Here is a 24442-nt window from a genome sequence, read left to right as displayed (position 1 = left end):
AGACCATGGAGGAACACTGGCTATTGGCTTGCTCAGCCTATCCTCTTATATAACCCAGGATCGCCTGTGGTGATATTTTATTTGTGCTGAAATGTGATTTTATTTGTATGTTAATAAATAAAGTTTGCCTGGAGATCAGAGGTCATAGCCAGTCAGGCGGTGTGGTATTGTATTCCCCCAAATATTGTGCATTCTAATAAACTTATCTGGGGTCAGAGACAGAGCAGCCACAATATTAAACATAAAGGATAGGCAGTGGTAGCACATGCCTTTAATCCTAGCATTCCAGAGGCAGAAATCCATGAGTTCAAGGATGCAGCCAAACATGGTGACTCACGCCTTTAATCCCAGGAAGTGATGGTAGAAAGCAGAAAGGTATATAAGGCATGAGGACCAGAAACTAGAAGCATTTGGCTGGTTAAGCTTTTAGCTGGTTAAGCTTCAGGCTTTCGAGGAGCAGTTCAGCTGAGAGCCATTGGGATGAGAACACAGAAGCATCCAGTCTGAGGAAACAAGACCAGCTGAGAAGCTGGCCAGGTGAGGTTAGCTGTGGCTTATTCTATCTCTCTGATCTTCCAGAATTCACCCCAATAACTGGCCACAGGTTTGATTTTATTAATAAGACTCTTTAAGATTCCTGCTACAAGGCAGTGGTGGCACACACCCTTAATCCGATCACATGGCAGGCAGAGTCTCTGTGTGTTCAAGGACACAGCCAAGCATGGTGACACGAGCCTTTAATCCCAGTACCAACCATAGAGACCTGGAGGTCTGTATAGACAGGCAGTGATGAGGAAGCCATGTGGTTGGGTTTAGAGCCAATGACAAGGCAGAACAGAAAGACAATAAAAACAAAAGTCGAAAGGAAGAAGCTCTCTCTGGGGAAGTGACGGCGGCGAGATGGTAAGATGATGTAGTCATGCTCTTCGCCAGTTCTCTGGTCTCTTTGGTTATGACCTCTGTGCAGCTTATTTACTAAGACTGTTTAGAATTTCATCTACAATCGCCTGCTCAGGGGTGGCACTGCCCGCTGTGGGCTGGGTCCTTTCACATCAACAGTTAATTTGGAGCACAAATGTTGGAAGAGAAGCCTCCTTGAACTCGTCCGCTTGACAACACTGCTCATTAAGCCCTCCTGCATTTTTATTTTGTTTTAAATGAGATGGAGTCTCAGATAGACAAGATCGGCTAGGTAGCTAAAGACAGCCTTGGACTTCTGATCCTCTGCCTCCACCTTTGGAGTGTTGAGAGCACATAGACATGTACCACCATGCCGAATTTACGTGGTGCTAGGAATGAAATCCAGAATCTTCCTAGGCAAGCACTCTGCCAACTGAGCTATATATCCAGCCCCACTCTTGCATTTTAGATGAGGCACATGCAGACCCACGTAGAAAAGTCTCACAAGCCCTGGATAAGGAAGAGAAGAAATACAGCATGGTCTTTACTCACAATGGTACCTCAGAGTTTAGCTCCCTGCCTGTCTCTACCTGGAAAATCAATGAACATGGACAGAAATAGTGTGGTCCAGGAGCTGGGCACTGTTGAACAGCGGGGTGCGCACGTGGGTATAGAGACTTCGGCATCCCGATACTCTGTTGACTGCTTTCCAGCCAAAGAAAAATGGGTCTCAAGGTGGAAATCCATCTGACCACATAGACCAGCCAATTGGGTCCTTGAATGGCTGAGTAAAAGGAACCCAGCTGAAATATCTAAAGAAGCCCAGGTGTGGAAGGCTCCCGTTCCTGAATTCCTTTACATGACTGTGACAGTTGTTGGTGGAGACTTTTATGATTATCTGTAACTAGCAGTCATAGAAACCATGGTCCTATTCATTCATTTGATGGTTTCTCAGAGGACTGAGAGGGCGTTAAGGAGAAAGGCTGAACTGGGGGAGGGGTGTCGAAGGTGAAATTCGTCATAGGAGGAGGCGATGTCCCCACGCAGCTCGCCTTTTGGGAGTAGGGGCTACACAGGACTCATAAAGACGTAAAAAGGAGAAACTTTGGAAGGAAGGGGATGCTCTCCCCTGCGCCTAAAAGAAATCTCAGCCCCACCACATACCCCCACAAAAGTTCACCACACCACACCTGCCGTCCCCAGATGGGGCTCCCCGCGCCAACGCCTCCACATCCTCCAACCACGGTGTAAGCTCCTCCCTCGTCAGAGCTTGGCGCTGTCCTAGCGCTTGAGCGCCCCGGCGGGCAGCTGGGAGTGGGCCCGGCTCTCAGCCATTGGTCGCGCGGCCCCTGAGGGCGGAGGGACGCTGCAGAGCCGGGCACAGTCAGCCGGGTGCCCACTCCCACTGCGCCCGCCGCCCGTGCACTCTGGTCGCGCACCGCGTCCCCTCGCGGTGCATTCCCTGGGACCGCTGTGCAGGCGCGCATCGCCAAGGCAGGGCCGCCGCCCCACCCAAACGCCAGAGTCCAGATCCGCATGTCAGTGAGCCCGGGCACAGGAGTGGGGAACTGAGACGTACGGGGTGAGGAGCAATGGCAGAGGGCTTGTCCCCAGAGAGGGTTGCCAGACGCCCCGCCTAGGGCGGCAGTGGGATCCCTTAGCTTCAGGATTCTTCATCCCGGACTCTCCTGGGACTACTTAAGATTTGGCTCTTTGCTGTGGAACACCTCCGAGAATCTTTCCTTCTCGTAGCTGGACGCATCCGTAGGGTCCTGAAACAGGCCCTGCAGCCCAGCTCTCAGGGTCTTAGGGACACTTAGCCAGCTACAACTGGATCCACCTGGGGCCCGGCAGGCAATGCCCTTGACCCCGGGATGATCTGCCCGGTTTCCTGCACAAGGAGTCAGGAAAGTCTGCCCTCCAGTCTGCCGCTGCTAAGGTTGATTCCCCTGCGGACAGTGTACACTTCGTAATACGTTTCTGGTGCCTTTTGTGTGGGTTTTGCGGTGTGTGAGAGCTTTTCTTTATTTCTAGGGTCATCTGTTCCTTTCTGAGGAGTCGCTACGCGCACATTGACGGCTGGCATTGCTCTGTGCTGTATTCCCTTGAGTCGTCTCTCTTGTCTTCGGGTGGCTGCAAATCCGGATAAGTTTTTCCCAGCGCTGAACACTTGGGTTCCCGGGCGGAGCTTTCTTCTGGGTAAGTAACGCACCCTCAATCCTTCGCTTTCCCAGGATGCGAGACTGCCTGCAGCCCTGCGCCTCCCAGGCGAGAGAAAGGTTCGCGCATTATGGGCAAATGTTTGAATCCCCGTTAAGACGGAATAATAAGCAATGTGCCTCCTCCTGGGAACAGAGAGACACGTTCATTCTCAGGAACGTCTTGTTGAGACCAGGACTATGCCTGTGCGCTTTGCGTGGTCAGATGTCTGGTCCCGCGGGCTCACTCGGGTTTGGCGTCAGGTTCCAAAGACTGGGTTTGTTTCTTAATGCCCTTCATTTTCTCTGTCGGTTTATTTTCCTGGGGAGAACGTTGTGCTGAAGCACTTCAATTCGGTGGGTCTTGTTTAGAGGCTAGATGATTAAAGAAGGTAAAAGCCATCATATTGGACAAGGCTCCCCTTGCAGGTACCCAGAGCAGGAGAATGGGCAGCCACCGACCGACCCTGTCCTGAGTTCCACCCAGGAATCCCTCCTAAGGATGTTTATTCTAGGGTGCTTTTCGCTTTCTATTCCTCTGATTCATTGTTCAGACAACGGAAAAGAGACAAGATTGTTGTCTTTTCTTAAACTATTTGCTGTTTGTGCTATCCTGCCGCCCAATATTAAAGAATATACGTAATTGTCTTAGTTGGCCAACTAGACTATAAATAAGATTACTTTGTGATCTAGCCCATGGTAGGTCTTAAATATCGGGCTGTAACTGAATGTGCTTCGTTTTTGCTGGAAAAGCTTCTTGCTCCCACCTACCACATACACACAAGGCGCAGCCTTTAGCAAAAGAAAGTTGAGGTGCTTGTGGGTCAAGTTGCCTGGTGGGACTACAACCTGATCCCCTTGAAATGCTGGGCAAAGTGGAGACAGAGGAAGGCTTGCTGGCCCCACTGATACTCTGGGGCCACTGAGCTCCAGGAAGTGGGTAGGGTATTCCATTTTGTATTCTGATTTTGGGGGCGGGGGACTTATTTCTCATCTTTATTCCCCATCAAAATGCAAAGTGCTTTGAAAAGCAGCTCAGAGCACATTCGTGGCTGTCACTGAAGAAGCCTGGTCTAAGGTAAGATGGATTCTGCTCCCCTTTGCTCTTGGTCAGTTTGGCTTACCACGTTTACTAGATGTTTGTGAGATGCACAAGTGTGTCTGATGTTGAGATAACAGCCATGCTCTTGTGCATGCCACCAGTGGATTCTTCCACAGGCTTTCTGACTTCTTCTTCCTGTCTTCCTTTATCCTACTTAATGAGAGAGATGAGCGATGGCGGGATGATTTGTCACCATAATTAATTGCATGAGTGAGGCACTGAGTAACCTTGGGGTTATCATTCATTATAAGGGTGAAAGATGAGCCCATCTCAGGTAAAAGTTCTCTCATTCATCCTCTGTTTCCAGCAGGATCAATTTGGAGTTCATTTGATAATAGTTCTATACTCACTCTTCCCTGCACTTACATTTTACTATTCTTATTTTATATAGTGATTTTTACATTTAATGTATTATCAGAAAGAAATGGCAAGAGTGGATCATATTGTATTACACATTACTATATTAATGTAAGGTATCATAGACCCAAATTTTGTTAACTTTTATCATTACTCATAATGAAAGCTAAAGGAAAAATAACAAAGCCTTTTGGTTAGTTCATAGACTAGAAAATTCAACAAAGGTGCTCAAGCTGTAAGTACATGAATAGGCAGGACTCCTCTCAGACAATATGTGCTTGTAAAGGACCCAGAGAGGCTTAGGTGAAGTCCTGGACAAGCATATATGGCGCGTCCTTAATTTAAATTCAAGAAGTGTATCTGGGCATTCACTGGCCATTCTGGGATGGCATGGTGCAGAGCCAAAGTCTGTGGTCCTAAGTTCTGATTCTAATTTTTGAGATGTGACCACAGCATACAGCATTCTGAGGCCAACTGTCTCCTGACACCAGAATTTCTTCTTCAAGCGTTCCCTAGGGATGTGACCATGCTCATGGTCACAATTTGAATCCAGTTTATCATTTAACCAAGTTTGGCAGTGAGACGTGAGAGAGAGAAAGAGATTGACCAGTTCCTAACATTCAAGAAACCATATCTACATTAACAGCATCTCTGGTTTGAAATGATACAGCCCAGCCCAAAACAGTATGAGTATGGCAGAGCTCTGAATTCTTATCAAGAACTGAACATGTCATTATGCCATTGACAGACCCAAGGTCTTAACTGTGAATTTCCTGTCTATTGTCTCACATTAAGATATAAATTCAGTCTAGGTTAAAGTATGATTGTAGAGATAGTTGTTTGATATTGATAGTTTTGTAAACAATAATGAAAGGTTCTGATAAATATCAGCCTATGATAACTACTACAGAGATCACTCAAAGAAAGTAAGAGACTGAGTTCAGCTTCTGATGGGAAACAAAAGAAGAAGTAGCTATAATCCTTAATTTTAAATTCAGAAATACAGGATGATGCACACAGTAGACCACTAACTCTGTTATATTCACATTGTGAGATACTCTTCCATTTACTTTACAAGCATACTCTTCCATTTCTTCCTTAGCTATTATCAATGATTAACCAGATACAATCTCAGATTTGTTAGTCACTAACAAAAAAACCCACAATTGGTCATGAGGATGTATGTGCAGATCTTACTCTGTATCTCAAAGCTTGATTTTTTTTGCTACAAATAAATTATTTATAAAACATAGGGAAAGTTCATGCATATTCTGAGTACTTACCATTCTGAGTAACTATGATTTTATACAGGATCACTTATTCATTCAGTAAATATTCTTTTGCTTGTAAAAAATAGAATATGGGCTGTCTCTCCAAGAAGCTTCAAGTTTCTTTCTTATTTCATTCATTCATGCAACTGTCTAGCAAATATTCATTGATCATGCACAGGTAAGTAAAATATTGGTCCTTTCATCTGGGGGTTTACAGTCCATTAAAATCCTAGCACAAACATGGTATACTTCAATGCATAAATGTTTATGGGGAGAATGTAGAACATAGCTTGAGAATACAGAGGAGGAAGCCAAAAATTTGCATGGAGAAAGTAGGTGGAGATTATGAGATTAAACGTTAAGTGCTGAAAAATTAATTGGGAAATTCTGAGCAGTTTGGTATGCCTGGAACATCTTTCTTAGATGTAATGGAGGTAATTATATTAGAAAAGGAGCCTAGGACATATACTACAAGACATATAATATAGGACAAATTATGTCTTTTTAGATTTCTTAGTCAAGGTGGTCTATAAAACGTGTGCACAAGGAAATAGTCTTTTCCAGACACAGCAGGGGAGACACACATGACCTCACAGACACTGTGACAGCATTCACAAGGCCTGCACAGCTCAGGCCACACAAAATCACAGCACAAACATGGGATGTGGGCACGAAGTCCCACCCCTCGCCATGAAGTATTTGCAAAGAATAGCTTCTGGGAGAGGGAAAATCCCCATTTTCTTCAACTCAGTGACACTGGGCATCTCAACCACACGCCAGGGCAGACCCCATGGCTGGGAGCATTTGGCCAAGACAAAACAAACTCCGTATTGTTTAGTGTTTCTTTTTTTAATTTAATTCTTTTAAAGAGAAAGAATATGATGTGGGATGAGCTGTGGAGGTGGACCGGGGAGAAGTTAGGGGATGGGAAAGAATATAATAAAAATATACTGTATAAAATTATCAAAGAATAAATAAGAAAGGGAAATAAATGTGCACCGACTGTATGCACATGATACTTTATCCTTTCCTGTGTGTATTACATAATCAATTACTTTTATTGAATGAATATTGAAAAGTATTGCTTTTCTGAAGCAAAAGCAGTAGTCTTCACCCTAATTTCTATGATGTACTGCTTTTTAATGTGAAGCTACTTTTCATATCATTATCACCTGCCACCTATTCCCCTAGAAACCATTTGTCCCTGTGGAAGATTTTTCTTGTACTCTAGCACATTTCAGTTCAAGAGGGAATATATTTTTGGCTCTATTTACTTGTAGATTGTTGTACTAACTATTAATATACAAAGTCTTAGTGAACATATTATACATTCAATGTGTGTACCTGCTATTCAGATTAGGCTTCTTAGCAGTCACATTCTTGGAGACCCATCATAAAATCTGCTGTCACTGTAGACTGAGATTTTGTATTAGTCATCACAAGGTGGATCACATGGCAGTAACAAAACCCACAATGAGTGTTTACCCACTGTTCATGTTAAGTGCCAATGGCATCAGCAAGGGCAAAAAGCAGTTGCTGTGGTGATTCGGGGACTCTTACACAGTCACCGCCACAGAGAAGAGGGATATGGCAACTCTTGCTCTGGTCACATGTTTCCTGTCATGATGAATCATGGTTTCTACATTTCATTAGCTCTAAGCAGGTGATATGATGGCCACCCTACATTCAGACAGAGTGCGAACACTACAACAGACGCAGAAGGAGGAGAGCTGGAGCATTTCTTCCCTGGCGACTCCAAGTCTGAAAGGATCTCTCTCTCCCACCCTCAGCCTCCTGAAGAAAATAAATATGATGAATGTAGAACTTAAAGACACAGAGATGTAGATATGAATTCCAACTCTGCCTCTGAGTGCATGAGTGACTTGTAGCATCATTTTATAAAAGGTAAAAAGTTAATAACTGCCTTGAAGAGTCATAAAAATGGAAAGACACATATGAACAGTCTCCCCTTCTCTCTCCCTCTCCCTGTACTTCTCCCCCTTTCTTTCTCCCAGAACTAGTACATGTTGCTTACCAGCAACTTCCCACAGCTAGCATCCATGTGGTGCTGCTGGTTTTCCCACTGGCTTGCCTGGCTCTTTCCCCTAGAGACATCCAGGGTTTCCCTCCCTTTTCCCATCACACTCTGAAGATTGCCCTTCCGCACATCCCCTGCCTCTTTCTTCTACTTCATAGCATTCCTCTTCATGGCATACCTCTCTACATGCCAGCTCACAGCACGGAAATAAGAAAGAACAAAGAACAGATAATTGGGGTTAAATGTGTGCCTCTGACCAAGACTACTTTACAAATAGGTAAGGCAATGAGCTTGTAGAAAGGATAATTCATTAGTTCCTCTCTCACACCGTATTTGTTTATATTTTAGAAAAAATGTATAACCATTTTGCATAGGTCACCTATGGAATCATCTGTTTTCTGCAAATAATTCTCAGTTATTTTTCAATTCTGCCTTCTTAGATGTTGAAGTTGAAGTACATGTTAGGGGAACTGAGCCAGCACTTGTTTTTTGCTTCCGTATTGCATTTGGCAGAGTCTGGTCTTGAGTTATTATCTAAAATGACAACAAGCTGCCGAGGGCCCGAGTTCCTCCGACACTCTATAGATAGTCTGGCATATCATTTATTTTGTTCAGTGGTACAGGAATATGTTGATATTCTTTGCAAGCCAGACCTTTGAGCTCACTCTGTGGGATGCAGGGGGTGGGGGTAAATACACTAAGTTCTACTACCCTGTTCTCACACAAAGGATGAGCAGAGTCTCAGAGGTCCCATATGGGAACACACTTCCCTAGTGAAAAGCACAGCATCCTGTATTCCTTGCTATTGTAGTCTACATAGGGATCCAGGTAAGAGAGTATCTGTCCCCTTGTAGGGATGGTGGCATTTGCAACCTACATCTCAAATCCAACTTGTCTAGTCTTCATCATTTCACAGTATCTTTCTGCACCCCTGTGTTATCAGTGATGAATGGAAAGCCCACTTCTCAAATCAATGCTCCCAAGTATTTAATTTACAGCTGTGTTTGGAATTGACTAGATTCAGTTCATAAATCATTTACTGGCTCCTCGTTCCAAAGAATTCTGAGCCCGGACTGTAGAAGACATTGTAGGATGATGTTTGTTTGACCTCCTACCTCTCTGGGGAACTCATCCAAACCTGGATGATCCAGGAGATGCTCACTACTTAGGGATTGTGAGAAGCATGAGTGCATTCATCTGTGAAACTTGCTGTTTGCAGCCTGTGTGTTTTCTTTGGCTGCCTAGGTAACGGTTCTATTTCTGTCTAGTTTATCTACTACTGTTATTTCCCAGGTCTCTACTTTGAACCTGGACCTTGGTAGTAATTGTGGGCTCTCCACAAGTCTCTCAGAGTCCGCCTGCTCTGTAGGACTAGGATGCTTCCATAGTGATGTGTTTGCCTGGGTATTTAAGCTATAGAAGGGATATATGTGGCTGCCTCTGAAGATGATGGATGATGACAGAGGGACATGCCTGGATTACTTGATCCAGGGGACCCACGGGACATTCATTTCAATGGATAGTAATGGTAGTGAATTCATGAGTAAGGCTCACTGGTTTCTGGTTCCCATACACAGTCCTTTTTACCAGGGACCATCCTGCAATTGTTTATCGTGACCACCTGTGAGATAGGGGGACATCATGGTAGCAGCAAAGAGTTGAACTTTTTGATGCTCATTGAAGCTTCATGCTGCCACCCTTCATGTATTTCTCTAGAAGTGTCTAACATTTGAGCTGAACTTCAGCTTATTATTCTAAACATATTTTCTTGAAATCTTTCCAAAAATTCATGAAAACTTGCAAGAGTCCTAACAGTGAACACCCATATATCCTTAGATTAGAGCAACTAGTTGTTAACACATTGACACATTTGTTTTACTATATTTCTATGCATATGTACATGTGTGCACCTTTGTGTTACTTGAAGGTTTCTTGCTAATGTGGCTAGCTATTTCAATATAATATTTCCTAAGAATACTTATTTACTTACATGTAATTTGGAAATTAACTATTTATGTAATCTAACATATAGTCTTTATGTTTGAGCCATCTTATATGTTTAGTCCAGGCTGGCCTTGAACCTATGATCCTCTACAAAGTGTGGGGAATACAGATATGTTCCACTGTCTTGGATCCTTAATGTCCCTTATAACAAAGCTTTTTTTTTTTTTTAATTTTAATTTATCTAAGATCCATCAAGAACTCTGCATTGCATTAAGGGGGATAAGTGTTGAAATCTGGGTCTTTCTCTCATTGCTCTCAGTATTCAGATGGCATAAATCATGTCATATGACCAAAACTGAATGCTTTCAAAACTTAGCCAGTGCAAGCTAGCAATTACTAAGCATTATTCTTCTTAAATACCCACTTTTTTCTACAAAAAGCTTCATCACGCTTTGAGTGTCTGCCATTGAGGACTGAAAGAATGAGGGATTTATTTGGCAAAATTCATCTGTAAGTGTTACACTAAATACTTGGCTAATATCCAGATAATATGTGCAATTTGCATAATCAACTAAGTTCTACTTGTATCTGCATTACAAGAGATGATAGTTCATTAATTCAAGCAAATGTTATAGCTAGGTTTTAAATGTGTTTAAGTCAGAGACTCTCTGAGCTGGGATTCTTGTAGAGAAATGCAAGATACATAGCATTTATACACCATTGTGATGCTTTAATACACTGTCCGATGCTTCACTTCAAACAAACGCAGGGTATTGTAAAGACAGAGATATGAAAAGAACCTGGTTAACTATTTTGTCAATGCTGAAGCTCTTTCTAGACAAGCTATGAAATCACCTGCTTTTCAATTTGTGCTTACGTGTATGATTTTATGGATCAATTACAGTTTTCAGTCTGCAATGTATTGTTGTGAGCGAACTTGAAAATTGGATATATTAGATAATTTGCATTCCTTTCTCTCGATGCCTCAATTATCAAGATATTTTAAGTGGATATAAATTTGAGATCTTGGTTAGAATAAATAAACAAGTGGCCATACATTCTGTATGTTGGAAACACACACATGCTCACTTACACACACGCGTACGCACACACACACATAATAATAAATATTTATAGGACCTCATATAAACAGAAACATAATCTTTAGATATCTTATCTGGGATGTCTATGAGAAATATAGGGAAATGGAGTGAAGAATGGAAGGAAAGGGGATTGAGATCACAATAAGGCATAAACTGTAAAACACATCTGTGTGTCTAAGGAGGGGTCAGTGACAGAAAGTAAAAAGGAAGGGTAGCGGGGGCAGGAAGTGAGTGGTGACAACTCACACTTTCTTGTTCTCCACAGCCTACAGCTGCCCCCTTCTGAGGAGTCTGCATAGACTTAGGGGGGACTTGACCAGCGACTGTGGAAGCATTAATTTCCCAAGCTCTTCCCTGTTCCCCTAGAGCAGTCTAGGGGACACACAGAGGCTTCAGAAGCTGAAGGATATCTGGCATTGGTGTGTAAAGAATTTAAAAGGTATTTCCATCTCAGAGATTTATGATAATTACAAACTTTATTAGAACAATTTTTTTCAAGATATTACACTAGGTCAGGAAATGTTCCAAGCATACCTTCACTGGGAAAACATACGTTGAGTAAAAATTATTTTACAGTTGTGGTTACCTACACAAGACCTGCACAGGCTGGCAATGTGATCTCTAGGCCTAACCCTTAACTGAGGAGCTATTGGTGGTTACTACCTGCTGACAGACAGTCATTATTCTTGGAGGATGTGGCCCCTGGTAGGTTTCCCACGATGCAGTGAGTGACCTCATACTCAAGCACTAATTAATCGGACTTAGCAGACCAGCACTAACTGAATTTCATGGGTTATCAAGAGGAAAAAGAAGACATGAAGTGTGTAGGGAGCATGTTGGTGGAAATACTGGGGGAGGTGGGGAAAGATGGGGGTGGAGAGTATATGTTATTGTATACATAAATTTATCCTCGAAGAATAAAAAATTATTATAAAATTATTTTAATTGAAGAGATAAAATGGGACATAATAAGAAAGAATAGAACCTCCTTTGCCTCTACCACAGCATGGCTTAATGTGAATGCTTAAAAACACATTCAGATTATATAAAAGTATGGAAGACGTTTTTGTACACTAATTCTATGGTTTAAACAATCCTAGCAATTTTAGGGATAAAAATTATTTTTTCTGAACACAACCAAAAAACTGGAAATGGTCAGAATTGGGTATGAGGAGGAAGGAGAACAGAACCCCTCATTAAAACTGGAGTAACGTTTTGAAAGGCATCTTGAGTTTGACTGTTCTCCCCCAGATTTGTTACAGCTTTGCCTGTGATCAGTCATTACTTCCCTGCTGGCTCTTTCTGTAAATGATCCCGTTAGCGTGGCCTTTCCTCCCCGTCCCAAAAGTGACTTCCAACCTCCACTACTTCTTATCCAGTCGTGTCTCATCTGACCTTGAAGTCACGGCTTTTGTCGTCTTGACATAGTCAGGTCACCCAGGCGTGGTCGGCCCACTCACAAGTGTGGGGGTTTTCTTCTTGGCCTTTTCCCCAACACCATGGAAGAATCATAAAAATGCTATGCCTGGCACTACCTCTGTGATGGCCCTATTTTTTTAAAATCTAGGCAGTTGCCTAGTTAAATCACCTATCCATCTTATTCCAAGATTCTAGTATTTGGGAATGAATATTTTGCCAAGGTAGTGATTTAGGTATAAAATCTTTTCAGAAGCATAAATATGCTAAAAAAATTATTACTTTCTCCCCTAAAACACTATTATATAAATGCAAAGGACTTAAATCATTTTTGAGAATGTATAAGATAGAAAGTTAGACTATATTCCCTTTGCAATGCTTTCATGTTTTTATAACATCTCTGAGTCAATTCTGCTTTGCATATCAAAAAAGTGTATTTGTGATAGTATATCTTAAATGAATAATTAATTTCTAAAATAATTAGGATAAAATCCATTGTCTAACAAAGCAGTATTGATCTTATTTTTCATTCATTTATTTAATAACATTTATTGTTGTTGTTGGTGGTGGTGTGTGTGTGTGTGTGTGTGTGTGTGTGTGTGTGTATGGTTGTGAGTATTTACACATGAGTGCAGTGCCTGAGGAGGCTGAACGTGTTAGATCCCCTGGAAATGGAGATTCAGATGGTTGTGAGCCACCTGATATGGGTGCTGGGAGCCAAATTCAGATCCTCAACAGGAGCGGTACATGCTCTTAATGGCTGAGCCATCTCTCTAGCCTCACATTTGTTTGCTTGTTCATTCATTCATTCATTCATTTCTGAGTAAACATTGGACTGAGTCTGAAAATACCTTGAGTAGATAAGAGATTTGGCTGAGAGGGAGACACTGAAGATGGATTGGATCCACAGTTGCCCTGGAACTGATCTGAAAAACAAATCACTGACATGGAGCTTTCACTTTCATGTTGCAAAAGTGCAATAAGGAAGTTTTCTGATCATTCATTTAAATTGAGAGAGCAGAGGACCATGCATTTTAACTTTCCATTATACTCTATCTAGTAGGGATCCATGAATTCCAGTGCACTGTGTAGAACTTCCAATCCTTCTGCTAAGGGGTCTTTCTAGCTCAGCGGTTCTCAACCTTCCTAATGCTGTGACCCTTTAATACAGTTCCTCATGTTGTGGTGACCCCCAACCATAAATTTTTTTTTCATTCTACTTCATAACTGTACTTTTGCTACTGTTATGAATCACAACATAAACACTTTTGGAGACAGAGGGTTGCCAAAGAAGTCACAACCCTCAGGTTGAGAATCACTTTTCTAGCTCACTGGCTGATAGCCTCTGGATGCAATCTATTTTCTTAGCTGGGTTTTGATTTTTATTCGACAGATACAATGAATTATGATGAGTGTTCATGCAGAATTCTGCTCTCCTAGTGTTCTGATAAGTAAGAACACTTCTCAAGTGGGAAAATAGTGGCTAGCTGAATAAGCTTTGAGTAAGCATAGTTCATTAGTTATAAACCTTACTTAGATGACTGCAAGCCTAGGTTTGTGCTTACCATTGAATGCAAATGAGGATTTTCATTTGGAGAGAGTGGTGGGAGAATTATGGTCAGCACCAGTCTTCTCTTTCATTTCACACGACCTAAGGCCAAGGCAAAGAGAAAGCATTAGAGAGAAGATAATTACACAAAGCATGAAGGAATGGCTGAAAGGCAAGGTCTTATATAATACACCCTTCTTTCTAATAGGCCAAAGATGGCTTTGCTCAGATGGAGTAGAATCTCTTCTGGATCCTGGCAGTAGTAGTTCCTAAGTGTCCCAGAGAAAAATAACTGATACGTCACCAAAAACGATCAACTGTGTTACAGTATTTAATCTTCCATCTGTGCAGGAGTATGCCGCTCATGTGAGAACCTTATCACACAGCTCTAAATTCCTAATGCCTTGGGGGGATCACTTTTTGGTATGGCACAGCAGGACTTGGTACTGCTGAGATGTTGACATACCTTCATTTATCTTCATAGCTAGGTGATGGTTTAAGGAGTGGACGCAAGGATACAAAGTAGCTTGTCTCTGTTTTCCACAACAAAACTTTAAACACTTCTTACCCACATAGGAACTTGAATGATGTCTTCAGAGGCCAGCGTTCCTATACTACAATGGAGGTTGGCCGACAGGCTGAGTTTCATAAATTGCTGTGTTAGAATTTGGGGCCTTGTCACGTCTCTGCTCATGCGCCATGTCTCCTCCACATACCTCACGGTGTGTGGTGTGAGAGAACTCTGAGGTGAGGACTGGCCAATTCTTCTCTTCAGAAGGGATGGAGGGATCAAAGTGCACATTACAGTTCTGTTCTTTCAAACGGTCACAGTCCCATGGGCGTGGAGGTGTATGCCAGTTCTCAGGAACTAAGGCAGGGGATTTGTAAGTTCAAAGCTAGCCTGGGCAGCAGAGTGAGACTCTATCTAAAAAGATAAAGAGAAAATTTGAACTTAGACTCTTTATAACCTCTTCATGGAAAAAAAGGACCCACTGTCTATGAGAGGCTGGGTATGGCGCCAAATCAGTAAACAAACCTTGTCTTATGTGTGCTGTCTCGCCACCCCCAGATCACTGAGCTCATGGACAGCATGGCAAGCCCCACCTTGCTCAGTTTCATAGGTCACTAGCTTTGGTATGGTTCTTCCCAGGACAAGTCTTTATTCCAAGAAAGAAAGAGAGACTTGGCTGGCCATGAACTGTCTTGGTTGCCTCAAAAAAAAATAAAAAATAAAAAAAAATAAAAATCTGCTGTCTGAGAATGGCTCTGAAAAAAAAAAAATCAAAACCTTTCCCAGGATCTAAGTATGATTTGAGATGCGAGGTGCCGCCCCGAGACAGGTCAAGGCTATGCATTTAAGACGAAGCCACCCTCTTCTCCGCCTTAGCCTCATCTGTGAGAAAGAGTGGGAAGGGCCATCCCGAAACACTCTCCTGTGATTTCTTTGCCACGGTGCCAGCGGTCACGGCATTAAACAAGGACGGGTTTGGTGATCACCAGCATTATACACCGACCACTGGATAAAACATTCGCCAGACAGAAAGAGCATCGGCCAGTTTTTCCAAACTCCGAGAAGGAAATGAGAATTGATGTTACCAAATTAAAATCATCTCCAGCAATGCATATCCCCAATTGTTTCAGAGTAGAACAGTCAGATCAAATTTGGACTGCTGTCATTTTGCATTAAGAGGCAATCTGGAAATGATACTCAATTTGTAAAATTAGGGAGACGGCCTTCAACGCAGAAGATATTTCACTGTGAAATTGAATATGCTTTTATTTTCTACCATTATCCGCAGGCCACATTGGAGACCCACAGCTTCTTAGTATTTTCTGTGAACTGTTCCACAGACAGCTGAGGCTTCCAGGGCAGAAGATGACCTTCGGGAAGAACAAAGGTCCTCTCGGGACAGTTACCCTGAAAAGAGAGACCTTGGTCAGAACAGCAATCTGTAGACATGTGTCAGCCTTGCCTCTGACATTCTGGTACCACAGTAACATTGCCTGGGCATTCAGCGTTAGAAAACGATACTCATCTGAGTGGCAGAAAAAGCAGCTTGAGAAAGGCCAGTCAATTCTGGCTCAACTTGTGACCTTATGTTAGATCTGTGATGCTGGCAGAGACCTCAAAACACCACTTGTCTTTCTAGGCCTGTAGAAGGAACCCCCCATTTACTAATGTTTTAACTGGGAAGGTCTCCCCCTACCCCAGGGTGATTATAGGAACAGAAAAATCTTACCACAGGCCTACCTGGAGTAGTAGGAAGACAGTCACTGTGGCACAAGCAGGAAATTGATCTCTCAAGACTAGCTGTGCGTCAGGTATATGGGCACAGTCCTTTCATCCCAGCACTCATGAGGCTGAGGCAGAAGGATGAAAAGTCTGAGGCCACCCTGAGACACACAAGACCCTGCCCCCAAACAAAACAAACTCAAGCTGTAGGCTTGCTCAAGGTGGCCAGCAGCCAGGAGCTAGTGACCCAAGTCTAGTCATTTGACTTTTCCATCCACTGTTGAGGAAACCAAGAATACAACGTAAGCATAGTTCTAGTTATTTCTCTCTCACTGTCTAGCTACACGCCCTGAGTAAACCTCAGTATCTTTGCACCCCAGTTTCTCATCTGCGAAGCAGGTGCTATCCCTGTCCTACTTTCCCCAGAAAGGGTTTTGAGGAACAGAGGGTGCCCGGTCCTTATCTTCTTTGCTCATTCCAAGAAGAGCAATGCAGGCCTTACTACCGGAACAAGAGAAGGATGAAGCTGGGATTTATTGTCTACCTATAACTCTGGCTCTTGTCGAATCAGCTAACGTCTGTGCATCTCCTCTTTCCCCTGCTGCACTGTGGCTGGGCGGGGACATCTGGGATACTTCTCTGCTTTAGTCTCTCAGGCTTCTATACTAATTTTCCCTTCTTGCATCACGCTGCCTCTGAGACCCCTTAACTTTACTCCCCAGAAATGAACGTCTGGATCATGTAAGTGCTGTAAAAAGGCTGGATGTTGCCAAACCAGGGTGACACATTTGTACTCCCACTGCGATTCCTTTTATCATTTTTACTTTTTAAAGACTGTTAGGAGCCTGCAGCAGCCTAATAGAATTAAAAACACCAGGCAAAACAGAATGTGAAGTGGGAGTCTAATTATTTTAGGAACTAGTAAGACATGGTTGCTAGCCCACATCGAGGCACTCAGCAAGACTCATTACTCTGTGTAAAACTTGACAGAGACAACCCTTGCTGAGGTGTCCCCAATCCAGGGATCATCAGTCCTGGCCACAGCAGCAAGTGCCATCCACTTAAAGCTTCCGCCACTTAGATTTGGAGAAGAGAGTGGGGGGTGGGCGTTCTCAGATGAAATGTTGGGCAGTGTTTTAGAAGGGAAAGCCGGGGACACAGTGGATGTCACCCTTTCACCGTTTTACCACACTGAAGTAAGAGGTAGAAACTTAATAGGAAAATAGCCTCATACCAGAAGGAGCTGGGAAGAGACTCTTTAATAGACCTGAAGAAAGTTTTAGAATTTTCTACCTGGAGATATTCTTTATTAAGGCTATGTCTCTCACAAAGTGAAGAACTTTCTTTGCACCAGAGTAACAGGAAAGCACTCTATTTCCATACACCTTAGAAACACACACACACACACACACACACACACACACACACACACACACACACACACACACCACAGAGCCCATTTAATGTTTCTCTTATGTACATGTGTTTAGGGCTAAACACTTGGAATTGGACAACTCGGGGTGCTCAACCATGCAGAAGACTCATCTCTCTCTCTCTCTCTCTCTCTCTCTCTCTCTCTCTCTCTCTCTCTCTCTCTCTCTCTCTCTCTCTCCAGCCATGGATTGCCTGTATCTCTTCAGCTAGGGGTGGGATCTTATGGGATTTCCTCACTCACATTGGCAAGTCAACTGGTGCCACCATTGTGCAAGTCTTGTTCAGATGACCACATTGTTGGGATTTCGAGGGTACAACTCTCCCATCACACAGTGAAGACACTGTCTCACAGCAAATGTTTCTACATTTACATTCTACATTCTACAGCGATGTTCTTGAACCTGAAGTATAGGGGTTTCACTGTAGAAGTAACAACTACGACTATGTACACCATGACATACATGAATTCTCTGAATTTTGATAAGTTTTTGGATCTCTATCATAGCCTCCAAACATAAATATTCTTAAGGAAACCCTATGCCTGATTCCTTGCACTATAGCCACAGCTAGCATACTTCTTATCTACCTTATGAATTAATTCACTCTAAGGATTCCAGTCTCCTTCAGAGTTTCAGTCAGTTAATAGTCATGGAAGCATGATACTGAAAATGTCCTTCTGTGAAAGTTAGGGTTCAAGAGGGAGAGTAAGGAATGGTGAGTAATTTGAGTGTCACACTGAAATCTCTTGCTAGCAAACGCTATACTGTCTCCATCATTCAGAGGGAACCTGACATTAAGAAAAGAAAACACATAAGAATGAACCCTGATCGCATGGCAATAAAATTTTATTAATAAATCAAAACATTAGACAAAAGGCAAACATTGGGACCTGTGTTGGTCAAGAGTTGGCTGTATGTAGCCTGTGCAGAATGGATTTTTGTGAAGGAGGGAGTTTTGGATCTGAACTTTGGTTCCCATCTCAAAGCATCCACTTGCAGTATCTGCTATAATCACAGTGAGACACATCAAATGTATATTTTTCTTTTTAGTTCCTTGGAGGAACCTGGCACCTAGGATACTGTGAAGGGAAAATTGAAGCTCATTTCTGCATCTCATTTATAATAAAAAAACATAAACATTATTTGTCTTTCAGGAAATTATATCATTCTTTTTCCTCCCTGGTGGGTTTAATAATTAAGCCTCACTGAAAGAAAAACTAAAAAGCTCAACAACAGATGTGTTATTTCCTGACAAGTGCACTGAGCTGTGTCTTTGTTTTTTGTTTTTTTTTTTTTTTACAGTCTCTGTGGACAACTGATCCCTGATGCTGCCTTTGTTTAAAGACCAAGACATTTTGTTGTGCTGCTATTCCAGCCTGTGATTTCTGCTGCTGTCGTCATGAAAAGGCAATGCCAATTTCAGCAGTCTTAAGCCTGGTGTGAAACTTTCGTGTGCATCTACTTACACCACGCCACACCCACCATTTGTAGAGATGTCTGGGGCTGGCCCTTCCTCTGGATTTGCAGGAAGTGTGGACAATGGAACTTTTCTGGAGCTGTTTCCCACATCGCTATCCACATCAGTAGACCCGTCCTCGGGCCACCTCTCCAATGTCTACATCTATGTGTCCATATTCCTCAGCCTCCTGGCCTTCCTGCTTCTGCTGTTAATCATTGCTCTCCAGAGGCTGAAAAATATCATCTCCTCCAGTTCCTCCTACCCGGAGTACCCAAGTGATGCTGGGAGCTCGTTCACCAATTTGGAAGTCTGTAGTATCTCCTCTCAGAGGTCTACTTTTTCAAACCTCTCATCGTGAAGAGAATGGAAGGATAGGCTGAGTGAGCACAGCTTTGGTTTCTCCATGCAGAAGGAACTGCTTCCTGACAGAAATGACTATTCAGGTTGACATGTGTTCCGCTTTCATTTTTTATTTCTTTTCTGCTCAGGATGTGTTCCATTTATGAGCAGAGGAGCCAGCGCTGACAGAAACGTAGGTAAATGTTGAAGTGTGGGATTCTGCCCAAAGTTCTTGGCCAACATGGAGGCTGGTCAGCTCTGTGCTGGACGCCACGGACTCAGCTGAGGACTTCTGGGGATGCTAGTTAGAAGCTCTTCTACACTGCCTCTTCTAAAGCCCTAGGACTAACTGAGCCAGCAGAAATGTAAACCAAAAAAAGGAGACTGTTCAGAAGATATTTTCTGTATTTAAAAGATAAAGCAGAGACGGTATATGAGAAAGAGAGGGAGGGAGAGAGAGAGAGAGAGAGAGAGAGAGAGAGAGAGAGAGAGAGAAAGAACTTAGATTTAACATATAAAGTTTCCAAATGGAGGTTAAAATAGGCTAAATGTTTTTCTTGAGTTTCACCTTAGCAAATGTCACAGATGATGAGAAGAAGTCATTTGGGAACGATCTGGGGGAGTTGGAAGCTTCAACAGCACAGGGAAAGTGTGTCGTGTTGCGGTTTGCACTGCTTTTCTGCTCCTGGGTTTTCTCTTGGCTTCTTTTGCAGTCATCACGCTCTCCGGCTATGGAATCCTTTGTGACAGTTGCTGTTGCCATTACTAAATGAAGCACAGAAGAGGTGTGGTTCATTTTTAGTTCCTCACTATCGTTTCCATCCAGTAGGAATTAAATGTAGAGAAATATTTGTTCGGTTGTATTTTATAGAGTAATATTCTTAGTGACTGTGTGATCCTTCACTGCATCTGTCTTTAAAGCTTTACTGCAGAACAACATTGTCTCTAGGGAGGCAGGTGTTGGCTCACCCTAGTTTGTAAATCTTGGGGACTATATTGCTGATATTTGTGTCACACTCCATGAACGTGATGTATCTCTGATAACTTGTTTATGTTGACAAAATGCTCTGCACTGGGTTCCTAAGGGTGAGAGTTTATGCTAAAAGCTGCAGACATTGCAGTTGGGTCGCTGCAGATACTTCTGGGCTGCTGGAAGCTACTATACTGAAGCCAACCACGGGTGTCCCTGAGATGAGGCACAGCTGTGAGCACAAGCATGGCGTGTGCAGGGAATCAAGCAAAGCCAATTATAGCTTCTTATGGATAAGAATTTAAACTCAATTTTTAAAAATAAATGGTTCACAGGCTGAACACTGAGCTGGGTAAACCCTGAGTGCCAATACACTAGTCTTTCTTGGGCAAACCAGTTATCTTCTGTTCAAAAATTTAATAATCTTAACCGGGCAGTGGTGGCACACGCCTTTAATCCCAGCAATCGGGAGGCAGAGGCAGGCGGATATCTGTGAGTTCGAGGCCAGCCTGGTCTCCAAAGTGAGTTCCAGGAAAGGCGCAAAACTACACAGAGAAATCCTGTCTCGAAAAAAAAAATTTAATAATCTTAAACACTGGAACTTCAACGCATCCCTTGGATGAACTGTGCAGTCAGAACTCCCCAGGGACAGGAATGGGAGAAAGAATTCAATATTTTATGGGCCCTGCCTGACAGCCGAGGCATGTGGAGGTCTGGAAACTGGAAAGGAAGATCAAAAGCTGCTTCCTTCTTTTTACCCCACAATCAAATCAGGACATACTTAGCTACTTACATATCAAAACCATCCACAGACACCACTGGACCGGGACAGATGCTGCCCTAAAATGCTGTCGCTGGAAGTGTGACTCAATGCACAGTAGAGTCTTGGAGAAGTTCTGCATTTGGGTGGTTATTGCCATTCTCTGAGTTTCTGTGGGCACATGTACACATGTAACTGTATAGACACAGTGTGTACACACAGATACATGTGTGTCTGCACATATTTCCAGGGGAAAGTTGTGTGACAGCTATCAGGGTTACAGAAGCATCTGTAATGTCACTGCTACTCTTGATTATTCTTGTGCTATTTTGGTTCTGAGGTTATTGGGTAAAGAGATCTTAATAAATAAAAAGACAGACATCTCAACGACAGACAACCTCGTTAGGTCTTGTCCTGGGGAGGGAACTTTCTATCCTTTTCTACTGGAATAGATTCAAAGACTCCAGGCAGGAAAACTACTTAAGTCAAATTCCCTCGCCTCTGCAGGCGCACTCCCCCAGCCACATGATTTCTGCTCCCCATGATAACTGGAATAATTACCAGCAAGACGCAAAGATAGAAAATAGGAGTCACCACTAAACACTGTACACGTTGAGATGAGTTGGTCTTGTTGAAAACGTTCAGAGAGACTGGAAAGCAGGTCTATGCATAAAGAGGTGGGGTTTGTTGAAAACCCGACTTCTTGTTTTGTTCAGAGGCTTACTCTCACCTAAGAGTTCTAAGTATATCTATAGAATCTATAGCTACATAATATTCATATACTAAATGCCTATGGGAGCTGGAGAGATGGCTCAATGGATAAGAGAGCTGGCTGCTTTTCCAGAGGACCTGGGTTCAAGTTCCAGCACCCATGATAGGTGGATCACAACTACCTGTAATTCCAGCTCCAGGGGATCTGACGCTGTCTTCTGGCCTCAGACACTCACACACACACAGCACACACATGTACATTCTATATAGTGTATCTATGGAATGTGTGGACCTGTTTTGATGCATATCAACACTGCTTTCCTCTAATGAATCAACAATGTATGACCTAGTACCAGCCTCTCCTCATCATTCCCTCTTGGCAGTGAGAGAGTCTCAGACTGGCCTAATGAGGAGAATCACTCCACAAGAATGCTTGGAAAATCTCTAAGTTCCTACAAAATCAAGCATCTAAAAGTCACAGAAGGCCCCAGGTGCTGAGGAAGAGGAGGAGGACGGGGAGGAAAGCCTCTCTCTTCTCCACAGGCCCCAGGAGTAAGGCAGTGAATGTGGCTCACATATACTTAGGAAGAGAACTTTGCTCTCAGGCACTGCCCACCTAACTTCAGTGTCTCCAGTCTGAGCGCTGGCCCACCTGCCACCCACTCCCAGACCTACTTCAACCTCCTCTCCGGCTGGAGTATGGAATCCAGGCCACCCTCCTAAGCATGGGGTGGGGAGGCTGCTATTGTGATGGGTTTGGAGGGGAAGAAGTGAGCAAGGTCCTCTCTCTCTCATCAAATCCCTTTGTTCCTACAACTCTACCTTCACAAGACGAAGCATTGTAGCAGGCTAGAGGACTGAAGGGGTTTATTTGATGAGACAAAAAGAAAATGTACATTGTATACCAAGACACTCCCACCACCTACAGGAGAATCACACAATGACAGGACAGTCTAATCTTCAAAGACTAACACCAGTTTCGGTTGATGTCCTGCCTTGATATCAGCTTCCCACTTGTCACCAGCGCCAGATCCCACCTCCCCATTCTCTATTACCCTTGGGGGTTCATCTCCATCAGTCCAATGCACAGCACCTCAGCCTAAAGGCTGAGTATCAAAGACAGATTGTTCCATCTTGTTTGTGGAAAGACTAAGACACCACCTCAATGCTTAAAGCCCTCTCAGCGCAACTTAACCCAGCCTTCCATGGCAAACAGAAGTTATTTCCCCCTCGTGGATCCTTCCATTTCAAATACATGCCCAAGCCACTAACACTCTATGAAACATTTCCTGTTCATACTGATTTTATTTTATTGTGTTTCTGACCATTCTTCTGATGGCAGAGACCTCATCAAACCACCCCAAATGTAGGGTTTTCTTTTTCTTAGCTGGAGTCCACACTCTGTAGGAGGTATGTCATCCTGAACACTGTAAGAAATGGTTAGCAAGCATTTATGAAATATGAATGCATCCTTTGGTGCTGGATGGAGCAGGCAGGCTCCTGCTCTCCTGAAACATGAAATCTAGTGAAGCAAGTACTCAGAACAACATGAAAAAGAAATATATACAGTTGTAGTGTCCATGAGTGCAATTGAGAAAAAGCATTTGTGAAGTGACAGACCCTGAGGAAAATTCACATAGGAAAGTACTTGAAGGCTGTCAGAAAGAGTCTCTGAAAAGAGAAGAGAATACACAAAATCCCTATTGTAGGGAGAGCCGTGGCCCTTGCAAGCACAACAGTTAGTCCTGGAGTCTGAGATGTGATATTTGGGAGGTGGGAAGGTCAGGTCAAGCAGGGGCTCATAAGTTTCACAATTGAATTTATGTTTAAGAAAGATTACTCCAATTTCTTTGTGGAAAAGAGACCAAAGATGGACAAAAAGTCCTAGTCAGATGCATTCTGGGTGGGATACGGGAGTGGGTGGAGAGTTGTTTTGTCTGCTACAAATATCTGCTCGTCTGCTAGCCATGGAGACAGCCTGAGCTAAGAGTGAGTTTCTCACACAACCCATCCCTCCTACACTAATTGTTTCCAATCCTACCCCCCATACACACACACACACACACACACACACACACACACACACACACACACACACACCTTCTTAGACTCCCCCCTCCTCTCCCAACTTGTCCCCAGTTGGCCCTTATTTAAAGTCTTTCAATCATTTTCAGTCCACATGGCAACTCTTACTCCAATATTTTTAACATGTTGTATGACTAATACTCCCAACAAAACTCTAATGCCACAGTAAAGTTGCAGCATTAAAAATCTTTGCAAAATCCCATTTCTAAACAAGCCATTGTTCTTTGTACCCTAGAAAGCCCACCCCTTATGATTCCAGCCTCCTATAGCTCAATAATATTTTGAGATGTGCTCTCCTTGGTTATCTGCTTGCCCTGTTAATTAATGCTAACCTTCTTAGAATGTGGGATCAATCTATATGAGCATTTACTTAAATCCCTAAGCGTCAGGTATTCCCTCTGTGACCTCAGGCAACCTGTCCTAAAGTCCCAGGTCTTGACAACATTAAGAAGTAATAATGTCTCTAAATGCTGTGCAGATTCAGAGAGAGCCATATGTGAACTGACACCCCACTGTTTAGTACATGGTAATATATGCATGTGTCAAGCCAACATCACTTTGAACATTTGGCTTT

At 43.1% G+C, this 24442-nt stretch overlaps 1 protein-coding gene across 4 annotated transcripts; it reads left to right on the top strand.

The window, feature by feature from the left end:
• The first annotated feature begins 2188 nt into the window (after positions 1–2188).
• Sertm1 (serine rich and transmembrane domain containing 1) lies at positions 2189–20193 on the top strand. Of its 4 annotated transcripts, XM_042279054.2 has the most exons (4): positions 2189–2438; positions 2935–3099; positions 7482–7733; positions 18847–20193. In XM_042279054.2, the coding sequence occupies exon 4, from the start codon at positions 19038–19040 to the stop codon at positions 19359–19361; it is 324 nt and encodes a 107-aa protein (XP_042134988.1). In that variant the 5' UTR covers positions 2189–2438; positions 2935–3099; positions 7482–7733; positions 18847–19037; the 3' UTR covers positions 19362–20193. The 4 variants fall into 4 exon arrangements, with proteins under 4 accessions (XP_042134988.1, XP_015851815.1, XP_042134985.1 ...); XM_015996329.3 differs by lacking the exon at positions 7482–7733; XM_042279051.2 differs by lacking the exon at positions 7482–7733 and having other exon boundaries at positions 2189–2482.
• The last annotated feature ends 4249 nt before the right edge of the window (positions 20194–24442 follow it).

Source organism: Peromyscus maniculatus, chromosome 6, assembly GCF_049852395.1.
Source record: "Peromyscus maniculatus bairdii isolate BWxNUB_F1_BW_parent chromosome 6, HU_Pman_BW_mat_3.1, whole genome shotgun sequence".
NCBI classification, from domain to species: Eukaryota; Metazoa; Chordata; class Mammalia; order Rodentia; family Cricetidae; genus Peromyscus; species Peromyscus maniculatus.
This window is presented reverse-complemented; position numbering and strand designations above follow the sequence as displayed.